The 17015-nt window shown below is 36.6% G+C and overlaps 1 protein-coding gene across 4 annotated transcripts in view; it reads left to right on the plus strand.

Annotated features, from left to right (window-relative positions):
* Positions 1 to 17015, plus strand: part of ITPR2 (inositol 1,4,5-trisphosphate receptor type 2) — a 470949-nt gene that overhangs the window by 326824 nt on the left and 127110 nt on the right. For all 4 annotated transcript variants that reach the window (XM_072798592.1, XM_072798594.1, XM_072798596.1 and 1 more), the window contains 2 exons: positions 1610 to 1705; positions 3458 to 3580. In XM_072798592.1, the coding sequence (XP_072654693.1) occupies positions 1610 to 1705; positions 3458 to 3580 (219 nt within the window). The remainder of the gene's footprint in view (positions 1 to 1609; positions 1706 to 3457; positions 3581 to 17015) is intronic.

Consider the following 17015-nt stretch of genomic DNA (forward strand, 5'->3'; position numbering starts at 1 on the left):
TCCAAAGTAGTGTAAAAAGATTGGTTGGAAAAAAATGATATTGCCAATGGTATTCTGAAATTGGATGTATTTTGAAGCTATTATGTATTGGGCCTGTTAAGTGAGGTTCATTAGACAATACTGTTAGTGTTGCCTAGGTTTTAGCTTTGAATTCTGTGGGGTCAGTTCAGATTGCTCTGAGGATTTAAGCTCTCCACTAATCCTAGAACATTATTTTTTTAGGTATGTTTGTATGGGATGCTAGATTATAAAAATGGATTTTAGGATTGGTACAAATCTGCAAAAATTGAAAATGTACCAGAAAAAAATAAAGCCACTTCCCTTATAAATTACTAACATTTTTTTTTTCAGGATGAGTCAGTCACATTGCACCCATCACTGTCAGACATCATTACTACTAATATTAGTCATTTAAAGATAGATTTAGGCTGCACTCCTGAAGGAAAAAATAATTGGCTAGAACTTGGTATTAAAATACCCATTAAAATTAATTTGTACAAATTTAACATATTTATGTGGTGATTATCTACATACATCAAACAGTTGATTCAGTTGATGTTTTTATCCTACAAAATGTTAATTTTGAGTCACTGAGAAACATCTTAAAGCCATTTGACTTTACTTCTCTTATGCTCCTATCAAAGATTGTGTGTGGAGCTTGAGATTTCTTTCTAAATAAATATTGCAAAAACACTATAGAAATATCTCCCAGGTGGTTTTTATCATTTCACTGTTTGCCACAATTCTGAGCCAGTGCTATTGAAAACACTGTAAAGAAATATCTTTCCAAATGTTAAGGGTATTGTGCTTTGTGTAATAAGACCTTCTGTAATTCTTTGGATTATAAGTCAACTATATCAGAAGCATTTTTGGTGTCTGCAAGTTAAATGTTTGAGAATATATACTTATAAACCAAACTGGAAACATCAAAGACATCATGAACTATTTTTAGTCTCTATCAAACAAAATAGAAAATATTACTCTTCTATAACCCAGATGGTAAAGATGTTGCATGTCTACTGCCATAGAGACCAGTAAGCTATTATCAATAAGTTTATAATTTACTTCTAACTCATGAATCTAAAATTTTATAGATTAATTCTCAGTAATTATTGCTCAGATTTACTTAAAATTTTGATATGCTAACATGTATTCATGTTTCATGTGAAAAACAATTGTGTTAAGTTCTTTAAATTATATACCATTTCTATAAAATACATCGATTCTGGTTCACCTTACTGTCTTGTTAAAATGGTATCATGGCAATGTCTATTTAGAAAACAGTGATGGAAAGTATTATATTTTAATGCATTACATATAAAGTCAATTTTTTTACTTAAAACATCCTTTCACCAATATTTAAAATATTCTTCATAACATATCTTTCATGATTCATTATTTTTATTTGTGTTGACAATGAAGTGAAACACTCTATTAAAATGTTAATTAGCCAAATGAAAATTAGCAGTTTATTTTTTTTAAATTAGCAGTTTAAAATTTTGCTTGTTTTTTAAAAAATGGTCCTAGAAATGTCAAATGAAACAAGTGCAAGGATCGTTAATCCATGAAATAGGCTATCTATGTGCATTAACTCAATCTGTGTCTCTAGAACAATGCCTCTAAGCTTTTGTTGGCTATTATGGAAAGCAGACATGACAGCGAGAATGCGGAAAGAATTCTTTTTAACATGAGACCCAGGGAACTGGTAAGAAAACTTTTGTGTTTTTTTTTGTTTTGTTTTGTTTTTTTATTTTTATTTTTTTTAGAAAACTTTTGAAACTGTATTAATAAGGTTCATCCTAAAAGGGATGTTTATAGTATGCATGTCAGGAAAAAGGTCTAGTGGCTTTTACTGCTCTACCAGGGTATAATGGCATATCACAACCTTTCCAGGTTACTTTTCCAGGGAACTCAGAAGATCCCATGATGGCAAAGGTCTGTGTGATTTGGGTCCTTACTTCATTGGTTTTTATCCACTCTAAGTACTTTTCTTAATCAGATTGTCACAGTCTATTAAATTATCTGAAAATTCTTTTTGCCAGAAAAAAATAAGTTTGCTTTAGTTTGTGTATTGGAATATATGAGAAAGGGGTGTAAAAAGATGTGCTGCTCAAAAATCATATTTATACCTCTTTCTGAACAATAAAAATAAAACCAGTACCTTTTGTACTTGTGTCTATCAGGGAAATGTTGCACCAGGCTTGGCCTAAAGGAAATTATATGAAGACTTGATGGAGTTCCATAGAGACCATTAATGTGTCTTCTTATTGTAGAAGTTATATTTTCCTCCTCACATATATGGAAATCATGAAGTAGTTTCAGCATGTTTTAAAAACATTGAGTTTCTTTCATTTTAATTCCATCCTTATTAACATACAGTGTTACATTAGTTTCAGGTACACAATATAGTAATTCAACAATTCCATACATCACCCAAGGCTCATCACAAGTGCCCTCCTTAATCCCCATCACCTATTTCACCTCATCCCCCAACCCATCTCGCCTCTGATAACCATCTGTTTCTTGGTTTGTCTCTGTCTCTCTTACTCTTTTTTTTCCTTGAAAGCATTGGGTTTCAAAAGCATTGAGATAATACTCAAACTATATCACTCAGTGGCCCCATGACTAAGTCCCAGTCTTATGAGCACCACTGTTGGTACCACGGGCAATCCAATAGGAGGTACTCCTTTACTCTCTCTCTTTCATAGTAAGGAAATGGAGTTGAGGAGGGCAGATAAAGAGAAATGTAAGATGCAGTTTTATTTAACATATATTTACTGGGAGCCTTGTATCTGTAGGGCAGTGGGCTAAGAAAAGCAAGAAATTCTCTATTCTTATGATTAAATGGGGCAACAACTTACCTGTTCTTTTAACAACAGCACTGTACAACAGTCCTTAGAAAACACTATCTCCTCTGCCTCCAACACCTTTATCTCATCATCCACCCTCCTCCCTCTGGCCCATCATCAGTCTCTTGCCTGAGTTCATGCCCCTGCTCTGTGCTCACTTAGTGCTTCACACTTAGTGCTGCTATAGTACTATTTTGTTTACCTCTTGATGTGTTGACTCTTCATCGGATAATAAGTTCCCTGAGGACACATACTGTGTCATATTTGGGTCCTCAGCACAGAGGGTGACGTCCAGCACCACTTGACCCTGTTACCTAGTGGGTGCTTAATAAGTCCTGGATGGTTATCAAGGTTCCAGAGTCTCCTAATGCATGGGAACTTTGGCATTGTCAACAGACATCAAAGCAAAAAATTTCTCCAGGAAGATAGAAAATACTGTAGGATAATACTTTCATGTTCATGTAAATAAAGATGGTTTCCAAGGCCATTTTCATTTGTAGTTCTTTTATACTTTTAAGTCTTAGGAAGTGTTCCAGTTTTTACCTTGTGAACAATGTAAAATGCCTATTATTTGTGGCATTTCAAACTTTTTTTTTTTTTTTTGATAGGTGGATGTGATGAAGAATGCCTATAACCAAGGATTGGAATGTGACCATGGGGATGACGAGGGTGGAGATGATGGTGTTTCCCCAAAAGACGTTGGACACAATATCTATATTCTGGCCCATCAGGTGTCACATTTTATATCTTATATTATTGCTCATCTTATCAGTTGTGCTTTGTGTTATGGCTTGGTATATTTTCTAATTCTGGTCCCTTCATTTATTCAGCACCTGTCCCCTTGCTCTGGCCCAAGGAGGAGGAAATGCTCCCCCAATACCCAAGTGTATTCTTAGAGCTAGGCTAGGTGCTGATTCACAGAAAATGATACTTGCCACCAAAAACTGCTGGACCAGGAGAAAGGAGACACTCCCAGGTCAGAGCCTGAGAAATAGGAAAGCCATGGCAGCAAATGGAAGCTTGAAGGAGAGAGGAGGAGAAGCTAACTGAAAAGATAGAGTGTGAAGTAAGGGGGTACATTTGGTCTAATTGGGATGAACCTTTACAGATGGCTTCAGGCCTCTGAGTTGTAGGTTGGCATGCTTCATACAGAAACTAAAAACAGCAGCTTCTGATTGGTTTCCATTGACTGTCTAGCAAATATGAGGCTAAATTTCAAATCCTTTTAGAGGACCTATTTCCATTCTATAGTACTTAATGAAAACAGGCACTTGTTAAGTGTTGTTTGAGGAATTCAATTTTATTAACATGAATAAATTTGCATCTTCTAATGCAGATTTGTTTAGAAGTTAAAAATTTTAAATGTACAGTGCCAATTTGATTTTTGTGCATAGTAACTCCTTCCTTTTTACGGGTTACAGTCATAATGTTGTAGACTTTCCCAGCCTTTCTTTCTAGTCATTTTCTCACGTTGTCCACTTCTCCCTCTTCCTTCTTCCCCTTACAGCTACCAGTTAATTGAACATTATTAGATATAAAGTACATTTATTTATTCTGACTTTTTTAGTTTTCCAGTTTTATTGAGATATAATGGACACTGTATCAGTTTAAAGTGTTAAGAGGTTGCTCTTTAGACACTTCTTGCTCTCTTCTTCTGTGTATAACTGTAATGTATGTAAATGCGATTGTGATTTCTACAAAAGATTCCAGGAAGGAGTACGATTCTAGAATATATTAACAAAAGAAACTGCTCTGGTTTTTTAATACAGTTTGATTACTGAGAAGATCTTTGAGTCTCTCATTGCATAGCAAAATGCATATATAAGACCAGAAACAGATTAAAGGCTGATAGGTTATAGCTAGAAAGATAAAAGAGAATTTTAGGTATTGAGGAACTGAAAGCCAGAATGAGAGACAGGTTGGAGGAAGTAGACACAGAGATTTAGGAGGTAGAAAAGGTGTCATTTTATTTTCATTTGTTTTTTTTAAAGATTTATTTGAGAGAGAGAGAGAGAGAGATTGAGCACAAATGGCAGGGGGAGAGGGAGAAGCAGACTCCCCACTGAGCAAGGAGCTCTATTACGATGTGGGGTTCCATCCCAGGACCCTAAGATCATGACCTGAGCCGAAGGCACATGCTTAACCAACTGAACCGCCCAGGCACCCCAAAGGTATCGTTTTAGAGAGAGAAACTCAAGTGACAGGAGTTGAGTCAACATATCTAGGAAAGGAATGACTAAAGATCGAATGTAAGTGGGAAGAAAAAAAATTACAGGCTGAAAATAAAAGTCGATTTGGCTTCTAGGAGGAAGAGAGAAACTGATGGCCTAGCATGTATATGGGCAAGGAGTTATTTCAGAAGCTGTAGCGTTGTGGAAGGAAAACAACAAGGAAGAGAGGGCTAGAGTGAGCAGTGAGAATTTTAGTGAAAAGGAAGTAGGGGAATTCAGCCACCCATGTGTTCTTGACTAAAAGCTAGTCCTGCTCTGTCTTGGGAGGCTGTCCCCTTTTGCACGAGTGAGCAGCTACACGAACACGTCCTGACCCTGCAGCCTTTCAGCAGGAAATGAATAACCAGCCCAGCTAAGTCAGCCTTGGAATCGGTGGAGTGGCAAATGTTTGAGCCAATCACCCACATCCATGAAGAGGAGGTTTAAAAATGCAATCTCAGATTACCAGTACAATATGCGGAACAGGAAAAACGTCGAGGTCAAGAAAAGACTTTTTAGGTCCGTTCATTTTTAAGCAGACTAAGTATAAGAGCAAAGAATATTTTGATTCTAAAAAGAGACTATGGAGGATGTTGAGAAGAATGGAGAATGAGGATAAAGAATGCTAGTGCTGGTCATAGAATGAAAGATAATGATGTGACATATGAAAGAAGTTAAAAACACAGGTGGCCTAAGGGCCAATGATCTTGATGGGTTTAAGTTTATGACCGTGCTTGGAGAGATTAGATTAGATTCAGATGATTATGGGGTTGCCCAAGTCCAAGGAGTGGGAATTCAGAAGTAGTAAAAAAAAAAACAAAAACACAAGAGTATACAATTTACCGAAATAGATAAGATTATGGATGTGAAATGTCTTGAATGGAAATATAGAGGTTTCTTAATTTTGCAAAACCAAAATGTTGAAAAAACAATAGTTTTCAGAGCTGGGATGGTACAATCTAGAAATATATAAAAGAAGCCACACTTCAAGAAGAGAGAGTACATCAGATTGCTTATCAGGAAGAAGGGGATTCTGAATTGCCGAACACTGTAAGCCTTGTGATTAAATTGTAAGAATAAGTATGAAATGCGAGTCCATGTGCATTCTTGTAGGAACTCAAAAGGAGGTAGGAATGGCAAAATGTATGGAATGGTGTATGTAACTGACAGTGTGGAGTTAAGCAGCTATTTTCTTAGAGTGACACAGAACCTTGTTACCTTATTACTTTTAGATATATTCTCTTGAGTGACTCCTCCCACCTTTTTTATGTATATAAAAAATTCAGTTTTCACTCATAGAAGAGAGCCGAACTGTGCTTTTTTGATCTTTCCACGAGTGGCTCCTTTGGCTTTGTCTAGGCCGGCATGTTATATTTGGTTTCTTGGGAGGCCAACCATGGTTGCTGAGTCCCTTATGAATTGCTTGTCCAAACAGCTCCCACAGCGAAGCACAAACGCAGAGGGTAGGCGTCGTGCACTTGGCTTCAGGAGCAGCCGCATAGCTGTGCTCCCAGGGTGCGGTCAAGCCCACCCTGCTGCTTTCATTGTGAATGTGAGAATTATTTGTCTCCTGAATGCTGATGACCATGCAGATTGGCTTCTGCCTTTGCACAGTCCAGTAATTCCAAAACCAAGGTTTAACTTCCTCCTTGTTTTACTATAATCATCTTTTGTGCAGACGGTTTATTTTGGTGCACTCAGACTTTCAATTTTTGTTGTTATTCTTTTCATGGTAGTGAGGTAGTTCTGCTTTTTCTACCATGACATCCTTTTTGGCCCTTCCTGTGGTTGGTGTTACAAGAAACAAATATTGCTTCTTGTAAGTGTCTCGTCTGATCTACATAAAACTATAAATACATCAAAAAGGGAATTTCTTAAGTTCTAATACTATAGGGCGTGCAGAACATTTCCTTAAAATTCAGCTATGTGTCCTTTTTGATTTTCTGTCCTCCGCATGTTCTCCTTACACATCTCTGCCTCCTCTTTCTGCCGTGATCTTATTCTTTTATACTTTGCTTTCGTACTGTTCCTTCTCTTTATTCCTGTCTTTCCATAGAATAGTCAACTGCCTGCAATCTAGGACATTCTTCAGTACTTTGTATTATGTTTAACATGTATTAAACATACTGCTTTTTTGCAATTTCTGTTTTTCTCTCTGAAAAACATTTTATTTTATCTTCTCCCAGCTTTATTGATATAATTGACACATAATATTGTGTATGTTTAAGGTCATAATGTGTTGATTTCACACATTTATATATTGCAAAATCACCACCACCATAGCATTAGTTTCATCTCCTTGCATCATTTCCTTTTTGGTGAGAACATTTAAGATGTACTCTCTTGGCAATACTCAAGTATATGATTACAGTATTATTAGCTATAGTCACCATGCTGTGCAGTAGATCCCCAGAACTTATTAGTCTCATAACTGGAGGCATATACCCTTTGACCGAAATCTCCCCATTTCTCCCAGACTCTAACCCCTGGTTACCATCATTCTACTCTCTGTTTCTCTGTCTTCCTATTTTTAGATTCCATATATAAAAGATCATATGGTATTTGTCTTTCTCTGGCTTATTTCACTTAGCATAATGTCCTTAAAGTCCATCCGAGTTGTTGCAAACAGCAGGATTTCCTTCTTTCTCATAACTAAGCAATATTCCATTATACACACACACACACACACACACACACACACACACACCCCACATCTTCTTTATGCATCATCCAATGATGGCACTTGGATTGTTTCCATATCTTGACTATTGTGAAAAATGCTTCAGTGAACATATAAGACCCTTCATTTTTTTTAAGACCCTTTATTTTAATACCTACCAGAATTGAGATGTATATGGAAAGGACTATTAATTAGCAAGCTTACGGAAAGCAAAACTAACTCCTGGCTCATAAGGCAAGAAAGAATGGATCACTTTAATTGGCCATCTGAAATTATTTTTAAAATACAGGTTTTTAAATTTTTTTCATGACAATTTCCCTATGTCACTAAATAGTCTTTGAAAACATAATTTTAATGTCTGCATAATCATTCATCATTTGAATGTACCATAATTCATTTAATCACTCCTATTGTTGGACATTAGGTTTCTAATGCTTTTGATATTATAAATTATGCTATGATTAACATCCTTATACATTAATCTTTGTCTACTACACTGATTACTTCCCTAGGATAAATTCCAAGAAGTTTAATTACTAGGTCACAGGATAGTAACTATTTTATGGTTCTTGATGCATATCAGAAAATTGTTTTCCACAATGTGTGTTGGTACTAATCTTACTGAATCCTAAAATTGCTACTATTTCAAAAAATCTTTGCCAAACTTATAGTATTTGGAAATAGTGACCACTTCACAAATGTCTGTTAAATGAATTAATGAATTATAGATAAAAGGAGACCTCATTTTAATTCACTTTTTTTTTCGATTACCTGTAAAATGAACTCTTTTTTTTTTTCTTTTTTGAGAGAGAGGGAGTAAGTGGGGGAAGGGGCAGAGGAAAAGAACCTCAAGCAGACTCCCTACTGAGTATGGAGCCCAACACAGGGTGATCTCACGACGATGAAATCATGACCTGAGCTGAAACCAAGAGTTGACACTCAACTGAGTCATCCAGGTGCCCCAAAATAGTCTCTTTAAGGTTATTTAGTATTTCTATTTTTTGTGAGTGAATTATTTGAAAATGTGTTTATCCATTCTTCTGAGAGGGTTCATTTTTTTGTTCATGAATTTTAATTAACAGTAACAAATCTTAGTCATAGTAGTTATATCTACTTCTTCCTGATTAATTGCTTTCTAATGTTTAAATGATAGGTTTCTTCTGCTCCATTGAGATCTCTCTTTTTTTAAAAAAGGGTTTTATTTATTTATTCATGAAAGACACAGAGAAAGAAAGAGACAGAGACATAGGCAGAGGGAGAAGCAGACTCCATGCAGGGAGCCGGATGTGGGACTTGATCCCAGGACTCTAGGATCACACCTGAGCTGAAGGCAGACGCTTAACCACTGAGCCACCCAGGCGTCCCTGCCCCAGTGAGATCTCTTAAACATTCACCTAGATTTTCTTCTGGTGTATAATGAATTCATTTAAGTATTTGATTATATAATCTTCCTATGTCATAATGCAAAAATATTAAGGTAATTTCTGGGGCTAAATTATCTGTGAAGATGCAGTCCCAGATATAGTAGTAAGAGAAGTCCATGAAGGCAGGGTTTATAGGAGTCATATGAGTGTGTTGTAGAGAACAGGTCACAAAGAGAGCTTCAGCAGAAGAGGTCAGGGCCAAATTCAGACCACTTTCAGGGTCAGACAGGGCATGTGAATGAGCCCTGGGGGAGCAGGTGAGGCTGGGACAGTCTGGTGATCCTTTTCCATAGTAGGCAGCCATTACTCACATCTGCTGACTTTCCAATTTGGATTATAGGCCCTAGATTTCCACTTCTTTCAATATTTCAAAAGAAATCTGAATTTTGAAATTTTTGAAAAATGTAAAATCTCTTAATTTTTAAAAGTTGACAAATCATTTGATATTTTTGAAAACATTGAGCGATCCAAACAAAACTTACCAGCAAGTGGAACGTGGCCCATGAGCTATGGTTTGCCACTTATGGACCAGAGGATCCAAATTTCTCATTTATTCTTTGTTCAATTGCATGGATTTTTTGAGTGCCTACTAGATACCAGGCACTATGCTAGATATTAGGAGTACAGCAGTGACTATTAACAAGAGATTATCACTCAGGGAATTTGCATTCTGACTGGGAGCAATGAAGAGTCCACCAGAAAGACAGCGGAGAGTGATACAAGCCCTGCAGTGAGTGAGAACTGGGTGTGATAAAAAAGTTATGAAATGCTCTTGTAGATTGGAGATTAGGAGGGTTTTCTCAGAGGAGCTGAAATTGAAGCTTGCTCTAAGTGAGAAAGCAAATGCCAGCAGTATGAAATGGAAAGGTATGGGAGACATCCCAAAAAGTGGCTTGAAAGTGGTAATGAGCTTGACATGTTTAGAGGAACAAAAGACCTGTGTAGCTAGATCCACAACCAGCTATTAGCACTCGATTATAATAATCATATACAATGCATCTGAGGCTCATTTATTATAAGATAGTCATTCAAGAACATTTCTTGAGCACCTCTTGCTTTAGGCATCATTTTACTTGCTAAAATGGAAATATGAATAAAGATGCTATCCAGGTGCAGCCCGGGTGGCTCAGCGGTTTAGCACCGCCTTCAGCCCAGGGCCTGATCCTGCAGTCCCGGGATCCAGTCCCACATCGGGCTCCCTGCATGGAGCCTGCTTCTCCCTCTGCCTGTGTCTCTGCCTTTCTCTTTCTGTGTGTGTGTGTGTGTGTGTGTGTGTCTCTAATGAATAAATAAATAAATAAATAAATAAATAAATAGATAAATAAAATCTTTAAAAAAAAAAAGATGCTATCCAGAAGCTTACGATTAATATGCTTTTACTAAAATGGTGGTGTGCTCAAGACAGGCATTCATGAGACACATGTTCCCTAGGAGTCAAGAGAGGGTTCATGGATGTGGTGACATTTGGACTGAATCTTGAAGGATAGAAGGAAGGGGGAGAACATTTCATCAGAGGCAACAACCTCTGCCAAAACGTGCTATAGATATTTTAAAGAAAGGAACTTCTTTTGGGATTATTGGTAGGGTGTTTGTGTGGTATCTACTAATGTCTTATATGAAATGAATTATAATAATTTGAGTTAAGTCAACATGTTTGATAACTGTGAAGACCTTGATTATAGGCATCTAATAAATGTTGCATGAATGAAATGTGAATGAATGAAAAATAAATGAAGGAATGAATGACTAGGACATGAAATACTCTAAAACTTTAGTCTTTATAACTTAAGTATTAGAATTAAAAAGCTAAGTAAAGATAATTTCTTGTTATCATTATCATCCTTAATCCTGATCAAAATTAATGATAAATTTTTCCACTGGAGTATAAATTCTGTGTGCACAGGCACAAATTTTTTTTTTCTGATCTCATGCCAACTACATATCTTGTCATATAGTAGATACTTAAGAAGAGTTTGGGGAATAATTTCTTACAATAATGTATGCAGGCTGATAATAATTTTATGTAATACAAACACTAGGTAAGATTAAGAAAGGCCTACCAAACTGATATTAGCATGCTGGCTGTCAAGGTTCTTATGGAACTCCTATGGGCTTTTTAATTCAGTAGAGTGGTCTCTACCAATCATATCAGCAAACCCTACATACATAGAGCCCTGTAGTATCTTCCTCATGCCAGGCACTTTCTTACTTATGTCCCTGATACCACCTCTGAACTAATAAAATATCTCCTCCTTTTCTTAAAACTCATTTTAGTACTTCCTTACTTTTTCTAAGATCCAAATTGAGACCAACCTACCCCATTTCTTAGATGAATTCCAATCAACAATGATCTTTTCTTTGTATTAATTCTTCCATCTGTTATGTTCAACTCAAAACTGCATACATACTTTCACAACAGCTTATGCTGTGTAACATCCTAGTATTGTTCTTTGTTTCATGTGTATAGGTCTTGGCTACTTAATATTCTCCAAATCTGAGGTACCCAGGAGGCCTCATTAAAAAAAAAAAGAAAGAAAGAAAGAAAGAAAAGGAAACTTTCCACAAAGAAGAATATCTTAGAGGAAAAATACTTGACACAATAGATTTAAATCCTCTAATAGGCACCTACGTATCTTTCACCAAGCAACAAAGAATCTTTGGGTTACTGCCATTTATATGACCTCTCAAATTCATGGTTAATGGGAGCAATAAAAATGCAATCCAGGAAATGGATTGAAATTGGACTCTGTAATTGTTAGTTTGGTATAAGGATCATGAAGCCAAGTTCAGTGGAAGCAATTATTTTTCTGCTTAACATTTCATGTTTGCTAGATATGTATTTATTTCTGAGTGACATAATTGTTAGAGCATCAATCTGAATTCTAGCAACTTAGAAGGCCTTTGCTGTGTCTTTGGCTCCTCCTTACGTCTGCTCTTATTTCAACTTTATCCACTGAATTCAAAGTCTTTTAGGAAAACTAGAGCTATCAGACGGAGAGGCTTCTATATATTTTTTTCCATACAGAAAAATACACAGCATTTCCTACCATATTTTAGATACTTGGGTTGTTACCCTGTCCCTGTCCAGTATCTCTTTTTTTCCTTTCAGGAGAAAGAGAGAAAGCATAGTAGGAATAGCCATCCTGTTGGACTAAGATTCTTTATGTTATGTCATGCTGAAAGAATTTGCTAGATGTCCTGATAGTCCTCATTCATCCGTTTTCTTTTCCTTAAGAATTTAATCTCATAGCTGCAATTCCTTGAGCTATATTCATTTTAAGGGATATGCATATACATATTCTAAATGCCTAAATTTTAATTTATACTGAAGTGGTATGAAGTGTATATATTACTCAGACTACTTAAAATGTTTTTCCTTAGAGACTTCTCTACTCACCTCTTTGGGGCTTCTATTTTCTTATGCTAATATATAGTAATCAGCATTGCTTCATTTACTTTATTTGTAGAAACAGAAGGATGGGTTTGTAATTGGATACATAACTTCCATCTTTAATATCTTTGAAGGGTTTTAACTAACTTACAATTACTTCATCTTTATTATTGCTTGTAGTGCAGAAAGTAGAAAACACAGCTGGGTTTTTCAGCTCACAGAGGCACTTGTAGCTCATAACATGTTGGCTAAAATACTGTACAAATAGCTTAGCTATTATTCACCCGTTGCACGCTGTATTTTCTCCGTTAGCTGATGACATCGCTCAACTTCTCTGATTTCACCTTTCTCATCTATAAAATTTGAGGGGTATCCATCAACTATGTTTTCAGAGTAAACTTTCAGAGACTTCTATGGACACTAGAGAATAGTTGGACCATGATGGCTCCTCTACTGGATTAGATTATGTTTTAAATAATGTAATGGAGAAACCAGCTACTGGATATTTTTGTATTTATTTATACCTTACCTACTTGTGAAAGGAATTCAAGGTTGAGTAAGAAATGCACTTGTATAATTAGACTTAGAATTAAAGATCAAAAGCCTTGAGAAGGAAAAGGAATCTAAGTATGCTAAGGGTCTCAGCTAATATTCTTACTGCTTTATTGATAGCACTCAGCTTCTTATTAACCAAGAGTGAAAAAATATGCACAATATAATTAATATCTATAGTATTCATTAATGACCACCTTTTGCCAATATTTAATTCTAAAAGGAATCCATGGAAGGGAGAGGACAGCATAGTAGGCAGCAATTTCTAAACAGTTCTGCAGAACACACCAGATTGGAAAAAAAAAATGTACAGAGCTGCTTTTTAGTCCTTGGGGATGAATAATGTTCAGCATTTCTGAATTATAATCAAAAGCGAATATAGATAAACTTGAAGGGTAGGGAGTACAGCAGTTATTGTGAAAATAGGTATATAAAGTCACTTCAGACTTTGATAATGTAGAAACTTCCCTAAATGTGAACTTCATTGAAAAAACTTTTTTTTTAATGTTTTTTTAATTTTTTATTTATTTAAGATAGTCACAGAGAGAGAGAGAGAGAGAGAGAGAGAGAGGCAGAGACACAGGCAGAGGGAGAAGCAGGCTCCATGCACCGGGAGCCTGACATAGGATTTGATCCCGGGTCTCCAGGATCGCGCCCTGGGCCAAAGGCAGGCGCCAAACCGCTGCACCATCCAGGGATCCCCGAAAAAACTTTCTTTATATGAAGATATTATCTTTCTAAAATCTCAGAAAATAAACTTAACCTAATTGCCCAGCTATGTGGAGAAAAAAACAACCACCATTGTTAGTCTTGACAACAGATACGTAGAGATATAGGCACCTAAAGGAAATTTGCCTGAAAATTTAACATAATTGCAAGTTTTCTTTTCTAAGAAGAAATCCAGGATCAACTGTTTTCCCCTCCACCAAAAGATATTTTTCTATGTTGCCTTCACAAAGCAGTTTGAGGTAATAAAATACATGATTATTAACTAATGTTACTTTGAGCATTATTATTCTATATTTCTTGGCAACCAAGGTAAAAAAAGAAATACTAGTTACATGATTCATATATAATGCAAAAAAATCCAACCCACCCATATTGATTATTAATGAAGCACAAAATTTATTTGTACTTCATTCGAAAAGGAATTTATTGAGGGAACTCTTATGTAGTAATATTAATTATGGGTGGTATGACAGATAAAGGTTAGTAGGCCTTCCTCATTAATATAATTTAGAAATAAAAAATGCCTATTAGATACCAGATTTAAAAAAAAAAAAACTTTGTTGTATCCTGTTGCCATGCATACTCTGTAGTAAAAAAGGTTAGCAGATTTTCAATTAAAATTTTAATGTAATATAAAGGTTGAAATTTTTTCTTTTTTTTTTTTAAGATTTTATTTATTTATTTTGATAGAGAGAGAGCACACAAGCAGGGGTAGCAGCAGAGGGAGAGAGAGAAGCAGGCTCCCCACTGAGCAGGGAGCTCCATGTGAGACTCCATCCCAGAACCCTGGGATCATGACCTGAGCCGAAGGCAGATGCTTAACCGACTAAGCCACCCAAGTGCCCTGAAAATTTTTTTTTTCAACAAACATTTCTGCACATGCATCCAGCATCTGCACAAAGCCTGGTGCATGAGAATTGCTCCATAAAGGTTAAGACTCATCAGAATTACTTTCATGACTTCCCTCAGCTAAACGAATTCTTTTTTTTTTAAGATTTTATTTATTTATTTATTTATTTATTTATTTATTTGACAGAGAGAGAGAGCAGAAGCTGGGGGAGAGGCAGGCAGAGGGAGTGGGAGAAGCAGCCTCCCCGCTAAGCAGGGGCTCCATCCCAGGAACCTGGGATCATGACCTGAGCCGAAGGCAGACACTTAACCAACTGAGCCACCCAGGCGCCCCTAAACTCATTCTTAATTGATTCTTTATTCAAAGTATATTTATTGGTTACCTATTAGAACCAGGCTCTGAAAAAAAAAAAAAAAAAAGAACCAGGCTCTGTCCCCAGTGCTGAGGATAAAGTAGTGATCAGACAGAACAAAATCTCTCTCATCAATGAGTTTACATTTTCATGGGGATATCTCCCTCCTGTGGTCACATTATGTGCTCCTTTTGGGAGCAGATACTCTACAGACATCATTTGGACCATGGACATGAAGATGAAGGTGTAAAAATGAGATATAGTCTCTACCCTTGTGAAATGTACCAGTAATTACAGGGAGACATAAAAACAATCACAGTGTGCCAGGTTCTGTGGAAGATGTATATCTGGGATGCTCTGGGGTCTCAGGTTAGGAGTAGGCCCGGGAAAATTGAGCTTGTGGCAGATGAAGGGGAGAAGAGAGTCAGAGGAAGAGTCAGAGGAACAGAGAGAGAACAATTTCCTTCTATACTCGATCATTCCATCATTTGCTCTGCATTCAAGCATGCAAATCTGCTTCTCTAAAACCTCCTAGTCCACTGGGCCATAACTTGGCTCCCTTTTATACTAGAACTTCTCAAAAGATTGGTACACAATTGCTATCTCCAGTTCTCTTTCTATTCTCCCTTGAATTCATCCCTGCCAGGCTTTCATCCCTAGGATGGCACCGAAACAGCTTTTGGTGAGGTCACCAGCGACTGCTGCTAAATTTAATTTACTCTCATTCCTCATCTTATTTGACCTGTTACTAACATTTAACAGTTGGTCACTCTCCTCTTCTGGAAATACTTCCTTCACTTAGCTTTCACACAGCATGGTTTCTTGGAGTTTCTGCTTCCTGATTGGCCCCTTCTCAGTTTCTTTCATTGGTTCCTATTCCTCTCTCTGCTTCTATCAGAAGTGTTCTAGTCAGTGTGTTCTAGGATTCATTCCATGGATCTCTTGTCTCCTCAATTGACACTCACTCCCGAGATAATCTCATTCAGTCACATGACTTTAAACACCAGCTGTACCACAATAAGTCCCAAATTTATATCTTCAGCGTGGGCCTCTCTTCTGAACATGGGACTGGTACATCCAACTGCTGTTTGAGATCTGCATTTAAATGTTTTTTCAGGCATCTCACACTTCACATATCCATAATGGAACTCTTGATTTTCCCACAGTTTTTCCAACTTTGATACCAATCCCAGACACTCTGACTCCAGAACCTGAGCTCCTTACCATTGCTTTAATTCAGGTCTGTTCCTGTGTGTTCCCATTGCACACTGTGTTTGCATATATCCCAGGGTTATTGTGGCCTGCTTAGTTGTTTGTCTTCTCTGCTAGACTTCAGATTCAATAAAGGCAGGAGTTATGTTTTATTCATGAGTGTGCATTGCCTACTGCATAATACCTGTATTTGATACAATAAATACTTTTGAGTGAGTTAGTGAGCAAATGAGCAAATATTACAATCAACAAGTGAGTGTTATAGATGACTAGAAAGGAAACAGGTTGATCTTGGCTAGAGTTAATGCAATGGGCTTTGTGAAGGGGCTGACATTTTAGATGAATCTTACGTATTGATGAGATTTAGATAAGCAAAAGAAAGAGAGGGTTGCCTCTCCATCATAGGGAAAGAATGAGCACAAGTAGAGGTGATATTCGCCATGATATGTGTGCAGAGGTTATATGCTCTGAGACATTACATTATAGGGACAGAGAAAACAGTGTGGTACAGATGTGGGAGATAGCAGTGGAGGGCACATCTTACCAAATTCTGGGGGGCTCTAAGTACCAAAAAATAGTTCAGTGGGAATATTATTGAAATGTGACATAGCATAAATTTCTGCTAAACTGTTTTTAGGGTACTTGGTTCTTATTTATGTTGCCCTAAAATTAATGAGACAATAACGATTTTGTAGAATGCTAAAACAATAATAAAAAAAAAACAAATGGCACAGAAATCTGCTTTAGAAGCTATCCACCAACTCAA

The sequence above is a fragment of the Canis lupus genome, chromosome 25 (assembly GCF_048164855.1).
Source record: "Canis lupus baileyi chromosome 25, mCanLup2.hap1, whole genome shotgun sequence".
NCBI classification, from domain to species: Eukaryota; Metazoa; Chordata; class Mammalia; order Carnivora; family Canidae; genus Canis; species Canis lupus.